At 50.3% G+C, this 14,382-nt stretch overlaps 1 protein-coding gene across 1 annotated transcript in view; it reads left to right on the forward strand.

Moving 5' to 3' along the window:
- The window catches only part of tnrc6c1 (trinucleotide repeat containing adaptor 6C1), a 41,726-nt gene that overhangs the window by 19,245 nt on the left and 8,099 nt on the right, over positions 1-14,382 (forward strand). The window contains 19 exon segments of the mRNA XM_048245487.1: positions 1,051-3,231; positions 3,340-3,747; positions 4,554-4,748; positions 5,228-5,394; positions 5,927-6,004; positions 6,155-6,212; positions 6,426-6,574; positions 6,733-6,864; positions 7,187-7,339; positions 9,055-9,174; positions 9,414-9,497; positions 9,735-9,984; positions 10,225-10,392; positions 10,886-11,074; positions 11,498-11,668; positions 12,047-12,160; positions 12,709-12,939; positions 13,760-13,830; positions 14,024-14,163. Of these exon segments, the coding sequence (XP_048101444.1) occupies positions 1,051-3,231; positions 3,340-3,747; positions 4,554-4,748; positions 5,228-5,394; positions 5,927-6,004; positions 6,155-6,212; positions 6,426-6,574; positions 6,733-6,864; positions 7,187-7,339; positions 9,055-9,174; positions 9,414-9,497; positions 9,735-9,984; positions 10,225-10,392; positions 10,886-11,074; positions 11,498-11,668; positions 12,047-12,160; positions 12,709-12,939; positions 13,760-13,830; positions 14,024-14,163 (5,059 nt within the window).

Raw genomic sequence — 14,382 nt, forward strand, 5'->3', positions numbered from 1 at the left:
GACGCTGTCTTCTCTCTCTTTCCTCCTCTCTGTCTTTCTCTCCCTCTTAGTTTCCATTCGTCTTGTTCACAATCTCCTCCCCCTCTTGTTTCCTGTTCAATGTCTGCAGTGGAGCAAAGCAAGGGGGCAGCTCAAGGGCTTGTATTCTGCAGCTTTTAAAATTACAGTCCAAGACACACATACATACACACATACACAAGCATGTACATTTGGCACAGGCGCACTTCAGACAACAACAAACAGAACGGAACTTGTGCCAGGCTAGCAGGAGGGCGCCTGCCAAGCCATTAATCCAGCACTTTCCTGCTTAAGTCTCCATATGTGGCAAACTTTGTGGTCTCTTCCAACATTCTTTCTTTCTCCCATTCTTTTTTTGGCATCCCCATGTAGTAGGCTGATGTTGTTGTGCTGCGTGTTTTGTTTTGAAGTCTGACGGGTAGGTTCGAGGAAAATTGTGGTTAGAGATTGCAGTCTTGTTTGACAGCAACACTGAATTATGAGAGACTGCTTATGTGAAGCGTCATCTTTGGGGTTTGAAGTGAGGGGCCGACTGAACAGCTTTGATGCCCAAGTCCCAGTGTGCCCGTCACTAAACCTGAGGCAGGGAATGCCCTTGCCAAGACGGGGAAAGTGAATGAAAAGTATTAGACACGTTACACCTCTTATGTTTCTTTTGGAGGATTTGTTGTAGGTACTTTTTTGCCATTCCGTCATTACCTTGAACTTGTGGGTGAATGTTTACAAATCTGAACAATGACAGATTCACCTTCCTCTCGGGAGGGTATTCGTGATCACAATGTTCTATTGTTTATACACATCCCAAAAGCTGAAGATGAACAAGGAAATTTGAATTGAAACTACATGCCATTCATAATAAAACATGTGGACCTGAGATACAGGTCTTACCTAACCTGTTGTGCACTGACCATATGTGCATCATTTGCTCTGACACATACTGCTCTTGCATTTGTAGTGAGAATGTGCAACAGTGTGCAACACTTTCCTATGACCGCTCTAAACTCAATCTTTGTTCTGTTTTCTCCTCTTCAGATCTCCCTCTGCAGACTGCTCAGGGAGCTCAGTATGAAAATCCCCATTGGGGACACCTACACACCAATCGCAGTGCCACTACGACCAACACCAATACCCTCAATCCCAGCAGCAGTGGTGGAGGAGGAGGAGGAGGAGGAAGCAACTGGGATCAACTGATCATCGACGAGAGCGACACCGAGGGGTGGCCCTCCATATCCCGCCGTGAGAGCCACACCCCTGCAGGATGCCCCGCCACTTCTGACTGCATCTCTGAGAGCAGCGGCGGCGGCATCAGCAGCGGCAGCACAAGCATGGCCTCCGGGCCCAGCCACACGGGCCACTTCTCAGCCAATCACCCCAACGGCAAAGCCGGCGCTGGCCACTCCGGCGGAGCTCAGCTCCCTGGCCAGGGTGGTGGTGCCAATAGGGGCTGGGGCTCCAACCCCACCCAGGGCCCCTTCCCCGACGGGAAGGGCGACGGTGCCGGCGGCTTGCCGATAGGAGGAAGGTCCCAGCCCTGCTGGGGCTCCTCTAGCTTTAACTTGAACCTGAACCCCAGTGCCAACCCCTCGGCCTGGCCAGTCTTGGGCCACGAGGGGCCTGGTCCCGGGGGCGGCAGCTCTGGAGGAGGAGGAGGGGGAGGGACTAACCAGTCTCCCGGCGGCAATAACCTCTGCAGTCCCTCTGCATGCCTGACCCCCAATCAGGGCGCCAACGGGAACCCTGCCTCCGGATCAGGCAGCGCCTGGGGTGGCATGATGCCCGCCGAGGCCCAGGAGTCACACCGCCACCACTCCCCGTCCACGAATGTGTCTTTCAGCTCCTCAGAACCTCAGAACCTTAACACTGACGGACCAAATCACACTAGGCAGCAGCAGCAGGAGATGCCCAACCCCGTCCAAGGCCTGCCGGCGTGGGGTACCGCTGGCGGCCAAGCCATGTCTGGTGGAGCCTCCCAGGTGAATGGAGAGGACGTCTCTGCTTGGAACAATGGCGACTCCAAGTCGGCCCCCTCCAAGGACTCTGGGTGGGAGTCAGCGACTGGCTGGGGTCATGGCGGAAGTTCGGCGGCCAGTGGTGGTGGTGGCACCGGCGGCTGGGGGCAGCCCTCAGGCGGAGACTGGGGAAAGCCCTCTGGCGGCGACGTCAAAGGCTGGGACGCGGTCAGTTCTCCCTCGCAGGAGCAGCTTGCTGGTTGGGGCCAAGGGGGGACTACACCAGCCAGTGAGGGCAGTGTTGACAGCCAGGACACGCAGCAGTCTAACAGGGATGGTTCATCTAGGAAAGAGCCTGTCCCAGTGGTGCCTGCGCAAGACCTGGACCCAAGGGTGCTCTGCAACACAGGCTGGGGTCAGACCCCGGTCCGGCAGCACACAGCCTGGGAGATTGAAGAGGCAGCTCGTGCCGGGAACAAGAATGACTCTGGCACCGAAGTCTGGGGCTCATCCTCATCCAGCATTCCTTCTACTGGTCCTCAACCAAACACCAATCCTGGACCTCCATCAATACCGGAACCAGCTGGAAAGAGCCATGACTCCTGCTCCAGCATTGCAGCTAACTCTGGCTGGGGAACTGTGATGCCAACCCCCAACCAGTCTGGGGGTTCTGGATGGGGAGAGCCTCCCAGCAACAAGAAACCCACCAATGGGCCGAATGGAGGCTGGAGCAACACACCTCCACAAGCAGGGGGCCCTGGGTCCGGCATGTCCAAGAATGGGCAGTCCTGGGGTTCGGATGACAAGTCTCCCAGCTGGGACAATCCCAACAACAACAAAGCCAAACCCCAGGGTTGGGGCGATGGGCCCAAAGTGTCCCACAGCTGGGGTAAAGGAGGGGATGGAGGATCTGCCGGAGATTGGGGAGATCCAGGAGATGGCAAGAAGAGAAGCCCAACCAGCTCGACCTGGGAGGGGGATGGAGGAGGCTGGAAGGATAGTGGCCACAACTGGGGAAAGCCTGCCCCAGCTGCAGGTGGAGGACCAGGCATGATTGGAGGAGGAGGAGGAAGTGGAGGAGGTGGAGGAGGATGGGGTGAACCACAGAGACCTAGCGGCCCTTCCCAAGGCTGGGGCAGTAAGCCTCAGGAAGGCAGCAATGGCAACACCAGCGGAGGAGGAGGAGGACGCATGGGCTCATGGAGTGGCCCCAACTCTGTGAAGCAGCCTAGCTCTGGTTGGGGTGGAGGAGGTGGAGGAGGAGGAGGTGGAGGAGGTGGAGGAGGAGGAAGTGGAGGAAGTGGTGGAGGAGGAGGAGGTGGTGGAGGAGGTGGCGGTGGTGGTGGTGGCGGCAGCAGTAGCGGGGGAAGCCTGAAGCAGGGACGCCCTGGGGAGCCCACAGGCTGGGAGGAACCCTCCCCACCCTCCATCCGCCGCAAGATGGAGATCGACGATGGTACTTCGGCTTGGGGAGACCCAACCTCTTACAACAAGACGGTCAACCTCTGGGACAAGAACAACCCCGGGGGGAAGGGCAAGAGCGGGCCCACAGGGGGCCACAGTGGCGGCAGCAACAACAACAACCCACCCTCTGGCAACAACCCACCCTCCCACCACCTGCACCACCCCCACCACGGTCCACCTCCCATGCCCAGCCTGAGCCATAACCATAATCACAGCCATGGCCCTGGCAACAACAACAATGGCAGCTCACCTGATGGTGGTGGTGGCCCTCATCAACCTGGACCGCCACATACCAGAGCACCTCTAATGAATCCAGGTAAAAGAGCCCTACTAACTCACTATGGTTCATTTAAACAGTTTTTCTTAACTGGAATTTTGGTCATGGCGTTCTCAGGTCATAGTGTCACTGTGTCACATGATTTTGTATAGTGGCACAACCACATAATATGAATATAATGATGGCTGATTTCCAAGTGCAAAATGCCCACATTCGGGCCAGCTTCAGGTTGATTAGGACTAATATTTTAGTGAAATATTAAGTCACAATTATATTTTAGGATTTTTGCTGTGTGTCTGTGCCTAAATTACTGCAATCAGACAGGTCAAGACAGGTGCATCAGTCGTAAGTGTTTGGTTGGTGGTTGTGTGGCATGGAGGGGGGTTGAGGTGGGAGGTGTGTAATTAGGAGGCACTCAGCCATCTGTGCGCAGCTCCAGACTGGGGCGCAGTGGGAGCCTCAGATGCCCTCTGCCCCGTCTTCACCTCCCTCCGCCTCGACTCACCTCGACCCTGGCCACGGCCCACCCTCGTCACCCCTCTTACACCAGCAAGCCAGCTGGCCGGGCATGCAAAATCAGCCATGACTTAAACAGGCACGCTCAGTCTTCCTCAGCTATGATGAGATAGAACAGAGGAGTGGTTGGAAAATGACTAAGTGAATTTTTGAATTATGAACTGAACGACGAAGTTGTGGTGTGAGGTCTGTAAGAAGTAAGCATCCTGTCTATAACATATAGACAGAAACACTCATTGCCAATCTAAAGAGGCAAGTGTACTTCATCGCTTGTGTATTTGTGTCATTCAGTAATCAGCTGCTGATGTGGACGCTGTCTCTAACTACAGGTTGGGGGGAAATGTCCAACGTCCACTCGAAGCCAGAGCCTTCCTGGGGGGAGCCAGCGCCCCCTGCAGTCTCTGTGGACAATGGCACCGCAGCCTGGGGCAAGCCCACTGGGAGCTGTGGAGGCTGGGGGGACGGTGGCCCCGATGTCTACAGCCGGGGCAACCCACCCCCTGGACAAGCACCCTGCAAACCAGGTAAGAGCCATGCTTCATACAAAGGGTGAAGAACTAGCTGGAAGGAAAAGGGCCATTTGATTCCTTGTATAACACAGATCAGATGTAACACAGCATAGATGGACGATGTTGCTGGCATAATACAATACGTCTTAATACATCTGTTCTGTTATGATAACCTTGTATGGCCGCTACATGACTGCTCCAATTCTACTGGACCTGTTTTCTACCTGTATTTTTTTTTAGCTAAAAGCTTCTTTTGTCTTAACTAAGTGCTTACCTGTGTTTAAAGATGTTTTGATCACTCCATGTGTTCTGTGACCTTGATGTCCCAATGCAATGCAATTTTAAAAACTGTGTCAAAACAATAAATAATGTGGCACTAGACTGCCATCTGGTGTTGGGGATGCCCACATTACACATTACTGTGCCAGTGACATGACACTGGCTTTCCATCTCTTATGTCTCTCTGTCACGTCTCCTGTCTTGCCCCACTTCAGCCCCCAAATCTATGCAAGATGGCTGGGGAGGTGGAGGGGAGGAGATGGGCATGTCTGGGAGCCAGTGGGAGTCTGAGGACGGGGACATGTGGAACAGCACCACCCCCCAGGAGAGCGGCAACTCCTGCAACTCCTGGGGTAATCCAGCCAAGAAGGGACCACCGAAGGTGAGTGGAGATCAGGGCGTGAGAAGACCGTTTGAATAATTTAGAGGTCGATCAGAGAACTAATGACCTGAACTCAGCTGAATAGAGTGTGGATTCTGTGGCGGTAGTTATTTCAATGGTTGTATAATCTATGGAGGTATTATGTAGACATAGAGACAGTAAGGAAGTTGCGTCCACATTCTTTTCAATGGCCGATGCTAGGCTAGCTACTTAAACCAAAGATATAATTGATTGCTGCCACTATTTTTCAAAAATTAGGCCCAACATGTGCTCACTTTCGACCACATTTTCACAAACAGAAAAAAAGAAGTTGCCACATTATAGATGGCCACAAATTACTTACTAATTACATACTACATATGTTGGACAAAAGTTTTAAAAATGGTGGCGGCCAACATGGATGATCACCGTCTGAAGCTAATCTTCCACATCTTGACTTGCTGGTATAGATTAATAAAGGAATGAGGGATTCAGTTAGCTCTGCATAGCGCTCCCTACTGTGCAGTCATTATATTGTTCTATTCTCTCAAAGGGGAAGCTTCCCAGTAAGCCAGACGAGACCTGGATCATGAACCGCCTCATCAAACAGCTGACTGATATGGGCTTCCCGGTAAGTCCAGATTCAGCCAGACACCACCACAAAGAATTGGACATGACCTCACATGTTTTAAATTACTAATGTCATTCCTCACTGACTGGTTTGTTCCTTCTTGTGTGTGTGTGTGTGTGTGTGTGTGTGTGTGTGTCCATGGGCACACAGAGAGACCCTGCGGAGGAGGCTCTGAAAAGCAACAACATGAACCTGGATCAGGCCATGAGTGAGTATCCCCTTAAATCCGAACCACACTCCCAATCTCACTTGGAGTGATGAGATGAAAGTGTGTGTGTGTGTGTGTGTGTGGGTGTGAGAGAGAGATAGAACAGGACGAAGAAAGAATGTGAAGACTCTCAGACTGTGCGTGTGAGCTGCGAGGAGCCTGTGACTAATGTAGACGTGTTTTGGGTCACCCCCCTGCCCCTCCCACTCCCAGGCGCCCTGCTGGAGAAGAAGACTGAACTGGACAAGCGAGGCATGGGGATCTCCGACTACAACAACGGCTTGGTCACCAAGCAGATGGGCTGCAGGCCTCCGCTCATCTCCAAAGACTCCTCCTCAGACCGCAACCCCCTCTGTGACAAGGTAGCCCCACTCACTCCTCACTACACGCCGGCCCATACATGGACATACTCATGAAAATATGGTCCTTACTGCAAATATTACAGGTAGATAGTTGAATCTACACTTGCATGATTATTTGGAGATCCTAACTGAGTGTGTGTGTGTGTGTGGTCCGGCAGGATGGCGGCCTGGTGGAAGACAACCACACCTCACCGTTTCTGCCTTCTCCCGGCCTGAAGCTCCCGCTGGCCAGTCCCTCCATCCCTGGTCAGGGCCTGGGGGTCGCCATGCAAAACTTGAACAACAGACAGGTGAGCCGAGTGAGTCAGCAGCAGGCATTGTTCCAGTGGAGGAGACTACAACACAACTACTAATACTGTTTCACTGTTTCAGTCCACAAAATATTCAGCACATGAAATATATTACACGCTGCGGTGTGTGTGTGTATAGAAATAAATGTAAGCATTTCAGCAAGTTTTAGAAAGAGTGTCTTAACATTGCTTAAAACTGCACCTGTTTTCCTGGTCAGAAGTAGAATGTATTTAAAAACTGTGTCTGGACACATTTGTGTGCATGCATATTGAAGAAATACCGATTAAAGTGTGTGTGTGCGTGTGTGTGTGTGTGTGTCAGATGCAGAGTGGAATGTTTGTGAGTAGTGGAGCGGCTCAAGCAGCGCGGGCCCTGCAGCAGCAGCAGCCTCCTCCTCCTCAGCCGTCAGTGCCGCCTCTCAGTTCCTCCCAGCCTAGTCTACGCGCTCAAGTGCCTCAGTTTCTCTCCCCTCAGGTCAGTGCTACACACACACACACACCGGCACCTACATATGCATACATGTGCAGTGCGACTAGTGTTGCCAGGTGTATCCTTGCATTGCTACATGTGCCCGCAAAGGCAGACTAATCAGCAGTCAAAAGTCACTAGGGTGACCACCCGTCCCGCGTAGCGCGTGCGGGCACAGCGTTTGAGGCCCAATTCATGCGTCCTGCAAATTGAGACTGTGTCACGCGTAATCAATGCTTGCTCAAAAAAAAGTTGGTCGCTCTATATCCTGCAGCGGGTTGCACCAGTTGAAAGTAAGTTCCATCTTAGCTTAGTTCTAACGTAAACTGGCACTACATTGAAGTTTACGAGCTACTAAAATGTATCGGGTTGCACCACTCTAAATAGTTTCAGCGTTAACACCTAAGAATCCGTAGACGGGCTCAGGTAACACTAAGTTGTGACTTAAATTACACCCCACTTTCCCTAAGTGTAAGGTCCGTCGTAGGTAATTTGTTAACATGGTTTTCTCATTTAAATTGTGGGGATGTTAAATTTAACTAAGTATAAGTCGAGAAGAGTTACATACGCGACCGATTAGGCCTACACACATTTAATTTAGCTACTTGAGCAGTGTTTGAATGATGTTTGTATTCACTGGAAATCATATGGACCTAGCAGTAGCCTACAAATAGACTACCAAATATCTACCTATCATTACCACACAAAGCATATATTTCATTGCTGTGGTTTGATCTGTTATCAGAGATTTCATTAGCCATACTTGAAAGAGTGTTAATGTTACCGTTACCTTCACTAACGTTAACGTTATCCACTGCGGTAGCCTACGTTAGGCCAAGTGGTGGCTGAAATATTCCCAAAGCAACAAAATAAACTCTGTTATTTACAAATACAGTGTTATTTTATTCCATACAACAAAGTAATTGCGGAGAAAGTCAAACCTAAATGTGGCTTTATCATACAACATTACAGTGAACGCTACCCAGAACACTGTTTTTTCCCCGTGCGCATTCCTTTACTAACATGCAAGTTCACCATCCTTCCTCCCTCTTCTCGTTCCGTGAACCTCTGGAGTTGTGAGTCAGACTTTTTTTTAACTGTTCCTGTGGTGTTGAGCAACTACAATTCCTGTTAATCCTACAATTTTACATTGATTTATTGAAAGAATAAATTGTAATGAAAAATAAATAAAATTAAATAGCTAAAGTAAATCGTAGTGTAAATGCATCTGTCAATTCATTGAATGTTCAAAGTATTATGAATCTTTATTTAGAAAAAAAAAAACACATTGGTTGGCCTATTCAATTACACATGTTTAGGGGAATAGGGCAGTATTAATATACCATGTAAGGTGGTATTTGCTAGAAATGGGTAAACCACTATCAGTGAGTCTGCCCGTGAGGTGGGGGCACCGCCACGCCAGGCAGTGTCCCACATTGTCCCTCAGAAACATACCCCTTGTCCCCCCTTGGACTTATTAGCAGGTGGTCACCCTAAAAGTCACACAGCCCACCCATCCTCTCATAAACACAAACCCATTTCCTACATTACTGGACGTTCCCAGCAAATGGTTGTAGAGTAGTAAACCAAGTCCAGTATGATAATATGAAATCTATGAATTGGATTGTGTAATTGCCGTGTATCATATCATTTTAAATGAGCACACAAGCTTGTAGAAACGGCCCTCATGTGAACAGCTCTCCTCTTCTGTTCTCTCCCAGGTTCAAGCACAGCTCTTACAGTTCGCAGCAAAAAACATTGGACTCAACCCTGCACTTTTAACGTCACCAATAAACCCTCAACATATGACCCTGTTGAACCAACTGTACCAGTTACAGCTGGTGAGTCCTCTGGCTGTTGCACAGTCACCTTACTGTGACATTAGAGAGTTGAGATTATGCCATCTGTGTGGGATTGTATTGGTGCTGTTTGAGTTGTATTGGGACTATAAGAACTTTAACCAGCATCATTAGTTGATTGGAATTTGTGTGTGAGGGTGTAATTATTTTGAAAAGCAACCATTACACTGTCCGTGTGTGTGTGTGTGTGTGTGTCCGTGTGTGTGTGTCCGTGTCCACAGGCATACCAACGTTTACAGATACAGCAGCAGATGTTGCAGGCACAGCGCAATGTTTCTGGCCCCATCAGACAGCAAGAGCAACAAGTGAGCTCTCTTTCCTCTCTCCGTGCTTTCACTCTCTTCTCTTCTTCTCTTGTGTTTTGATCTGTTGTTCTTCATGTTGCTACTCCAGTTTCCTCCAGTTTCCATCTCATTTCCAAACCACAGTGTTTCTGTTTCATTCAGTACCCACGCTGATCTCCCACTGACAATAATTTTTTTCATTGTGTGTGTGTGTACGTGTGTGTGTGCGTTTGTGCTTGCGTTATGCTCTCTCTACAGGTTGCACGTACAATCAACAACATGCAGCAGCAGATTCAGCAGCACCAGAGGCAGCTGGCCCAGGCTCTGCTCATGAAGCAGCAGCAGCAGCAACCTCCTCCACCCCAGCCCACCACACACCCTGGCCTGCACCCCAGCGCCGGCAAATCAGCCCTGGATAACTTCCCAGGCCAGCCCCAGGCTCCAGGCCTCTCCGACCTGCAGACCAAAGAGACCCAGTCTTCTGCCAACTACAGCCCTTACACACTCCGTAAGGGCACTATAGTCAATCCTATCTAATATACTTGTGTACGTTGGTGATGCGCAGCACCATAGTCAATCCTATCTAATATACTTGTGTACGTTGGTGATGTCCAACGTCCAGACTGTCAGATGGGCAGAATATCGGATTGGCAGATTGTCAGCTAATCCCTGCAGTCCTGTTTGATGGTTCTGTGTCGAGTGTGTGTGTGTGGTGTAAAGTAACGCTGGTGCTTTGGGCGTTCTCCAGCAGCCGGACTGAACCCCAACATGAATGTAGACTGCATGGACATGGGAGGGCTCTCCCTGAAGGAGCCGCCGCAGCCCCAGTCACGGCTGTCCCAGTGGACGCACCCCAACTCCATGGAGACCCTCTCTGGAGGCTCCTCGCCCACGGAGCCCAGCCTCAGCAAGCATGGTACGCACAGTCCCTCCCATCTGACCCCTCTCCTCCACAGTCCCTCCCATCTGACCCCTCTCCTCCACACTCCCTCCCATCTGACCCCTCTACTCCACAGTCCCTCCCATCTGACCCCTCTCCTCCACAGTCCCTCCCATCTGACCCCTCTACTCCACAGTCCCTCCCATCTGACCCCCTCTACTGCCACGGTACGCATAGTCCCTCCCAGCTGACCCCCTCTACTGCCACGACCTCCAGTAAGGGCTCTTAGAGACTACGTAGCCGTACTGTATACTTGTAAACCTTTATAAAATGATGAATACAGTGTACTTTTTAGAGGAGGTTGCAATTTAGGATGAGCGTTACGAATTGATTTGTACAATCTATTTCTGTATGCTTACACTGTATGCCTTAGAGCAGATGATTTCTCTTTCGGTGATACTGCCTATGTAATCTATAATTACCTATTTCTTCAAATATTTGTTTAATTGGGGTGTCTCCTCCCATCTAGGTGCCATAACTGCTGCCCCCAGTCTGGGTCCTCCGGGGAAGCCTCCACTGGACGACTCGTACAGCCCCTATAATCTGATGTCCAGCACAGACTCGCCCACCAGCCCTCTGGTGCCACACGAGAGCTGGGCACCGGGCAAGAGTGCCAGCGACAAGATCTCCAATGGGACCAGTGTCAGCTGGCCTCCTGGTGAGACACACACACACACACACACACACACAGGCACACTGAAGTTTAATGTTATGCATTCAGACATGAGTGTTTATGTACATATGTACAAAAAGGTTTAAATGCCTTTGTGTATCACATCCATGCAAACACTTTTCAGCTCTAGCAGTCACTTTCCAGCTCTAGCATAATTCAGACACGCACTCACAGAAAAGAATGTACAGCAGCTGCATAAGTATACACATACACATACACACCATAATATCCTGTGTCACTGTGGAGATGATCATGCTTGCTGGTGTGGCCGGTAATCAGTTGACAGATGTTAAATAGCTTTAGTTTGGAGGCAACAGTGAATAACACACCACAGTACAATGGAGCCCATTAATTTAGTTATCCAGCAGATGTTTCCTGCCGTAAACCTCACATTCTACACTCTCTTAGAATTCTGCCCTGGAGTGCCATGGAAAGGACTACAAAACATTGACCCCGAGAATGACCCTAATATGACCCCAGGAAGTGTTCCCAGCGGACCAACCATCAACACCAACATCCAGGATGTCAACCGCTATCTGCTCCGAGACCGGAGTGGAGGTACGAGAAGAGTCCAAGAGAGTGAGTGGGCGAGTGAGAGGGGAGGCGAGAGAGCACCATGCTCATATGAGAAACACTGCTAGCACTGTCTTAACTTACACAGCTTTGGGGATGAGTTCACACACGCAGTGTTTCTGTTCAAGAAGGATGCATTCTATGCAGCATAGCAAGTCTTTTTTTATTAGGCTGCATTTCCAAGTTGGGCTACTCTCCCAATATTTCATGCTCAGATAAACAGTCCCTCTTGATACTTTTTTCCTTTTCGTTTTGACGGCAGTGCCACTGACACACACCTACACACACACTTCCACACACTCAGCTGTTACTTGACTTCTTTCTCTGTTTTTTTTTTTACCGTGACCTCTTTTCCTCACTGCCTCACGTCTGGGCTGACTGTAGGCTCCTCGCCTGTGTCCCCTGAGGCCGAGGCCTCGCTGGCTCCCTCGGGCGCCTGGCCTGTCAGTGCCTACGCTAGCCCCTTCCCTCTGTCCTCGCCCGAGGCAGACGACACAGGTACCACGTCCACCCAGCTCTACCCAGCGGTGCCACTGCCCCAGCTCCTGCCCTTGCTTCTGCCCCTGATCTTTTGCCCTCATCTCCCCTTGTGCCCTCCACCCCCCCCAGAGGCAATGGATGCCCTCCTGCTCTCCATTTAAGCCCCCCCAACCCACCCCAGAAAGGTTCCATTTAAGCCCCCCCACCCCCAACCCACCCCAGAAAGGTTCCTAGTGACAGCAGGTCTCTTATCCTTCCCCAGGACAAACTCACCTGGGTTGCGTCCAAATGTGTTGTGCTCCAGCCTGAGTAGCCTGTTCTCCTTCAAGCCATGTAGTGATGTATCTGCCCTCCCTCTCTGGTGATTCCCCAGGGGCATGATGCCCTTCCTGTGGCATGAAGAGTGTTTGTGCGTGAGAGTGAGAGTGTGTATGTGTGTGAGGCTACTAGGCTGGTGTGTGGTGACACAGAATTTTTTAAACAGTAGTAGCTGAACTCTTGTTGGATTCTACTCTGAGTGCCTGACCACTCCACTCTCCCTCCCTCCCTCACCTATTGTCCTGCAGGCAAGCTGTCGGACATGAAGTCCACCTGGTCGCCGGGGCCCATCTCGCACACGCAGCCCTCGCTGTCGCATGAGCTCTGGAAGGTTCCGCAGCAGGGTCCACGCAGCACCGGCATTTCCCTGACCCGGCCTCCGCCGGGCCTCACCAACCCCAGCAAGCCCACCCAGTCGTCCACCTGGGGTGCCAACTCCCTGGGCCTGGCCCCCGGCTGGAGCAGCTCGTACTCCTCAGGTACGCCACGAGGTACTGCTCCCCCTACTCTACAAACAAATACACTCACAGGTGTACAAGTGGACACATCCAGTTCTTTGCTGTTAGTCCAACGTATTTAAGTTATAGCGATATTGAGCAAATCGAATTATGTATACATCACCCACATAGACCAACACTGATGCCATGAATTTCAGTTGAATGTATGTGCATGTGAGATGGGATGAAGTATTTATTCAGTTCCTGGACACTATGCAACAAGAGTAAGCACACTGTACTTTGTAAGCTGCTATATGGAGGGTTTTTTAGTGTAATAGAGTATAGTCTAACTATCCTGTGATCGAAACGACTGTTTTGTCAAAAGAACAACTAACCATAATGTCAAAAATGCCTATGGTCCGTGTTGTCCAGATATCCACTGAAGTTAGCATGCAAACCAGCTAGTGCCAGGCTGGCTATCTTGTAATTCCAAGTTGTACCACAAGTGGCCGCTGTTGAACACAATGCAAGTCAGTGGAAGTGTCCTGTGTGGCTGCTAGCAAGGCAACTTGAAGCCTACAGAATTCCACATTGCCCATTCAAATTAATTATGCATGCACAGATATGTTCATTTGAGAATATAATGTGTGTCTTGTTTGAATAAGAACTATACTCTTCAGTGCTGTTTTGACACTCAAACTCTAAAGTGAAATCATTGTATCATACTCCATGCCATTTTTTTTGTGTGACTAACTGATGTCTCTCTCCCTCCTCCTCCCTTGTCCTGTCCTCTCCTGTCTGTTCTCTCCTCTCCTCTCCTCCCTCCCCTTGCTCATTTCCTCTCCTCCCCGGTCCCTCCCAGGTACCACCTGGAGCACTGACAGCTCCAGCAGGACGAGCAGCTGGATGGTGCTGAGAAACCTCACACCTCAGGTAGCAGCACAAAGCCACAGGGCCGCCACATCATACGCAAACACAGCATTCACACCTGACCGGCTTTCGACTCATGCTTGCCTGACTCTGTGTGAAATTGTCTTCTGTGTGTGTGGTTGTGTTTGTGGTTTTTGTGTCTGGTGTGTGTGTGTGTTTGTGTTTGTGTGTGTGTGTGTTTGTGTGTCTGAAACAGATTGACGGCTCCACCCTGCGGACTTTGTGCATGCAGCACGGGCCCCTGATCACCTTCCACCTGAACCTGACGCAGGGCCATGCTGTGGTGCGCTACAGCTCCAAAGAGGAGGCCGCCAAAGCCCAGAAGTCCCTGCACATGTGCGTCCCAATCCCCCACACCCCAACACAACACATGCACAGATGACTCATAGCCATGTGTCTTTGCGTAAATGTTAATATAGGGATTCCCAAACTGTGGTAAAAGAAAAGGGTAATGTCGGTAAAGTGTAAAAAATGATTTTTTTTTTTTTTTTAATCTTAAGCCTATGTTCTCTTTGTTCTTTGTGTTTTATAATGTTGTTCTCCACACTGTTTTTT

The sequence above is a fragment of the Alosa alosa genome, chromosome 6, assembly GCF_017589495.1.
Source record: "Alosa alosa isolate M-15738 ecotype Scorff River chromosome 6, AALO_Geno_1.1, whole genome shotgun sequence".
Taxonomy (NCBI): domain Eukaryota; kingdom Metazoa; phylum Chordata; class Actinopteri; order Clupeiformes; family Clupeidae; genus Alosa; species Alosa alosa.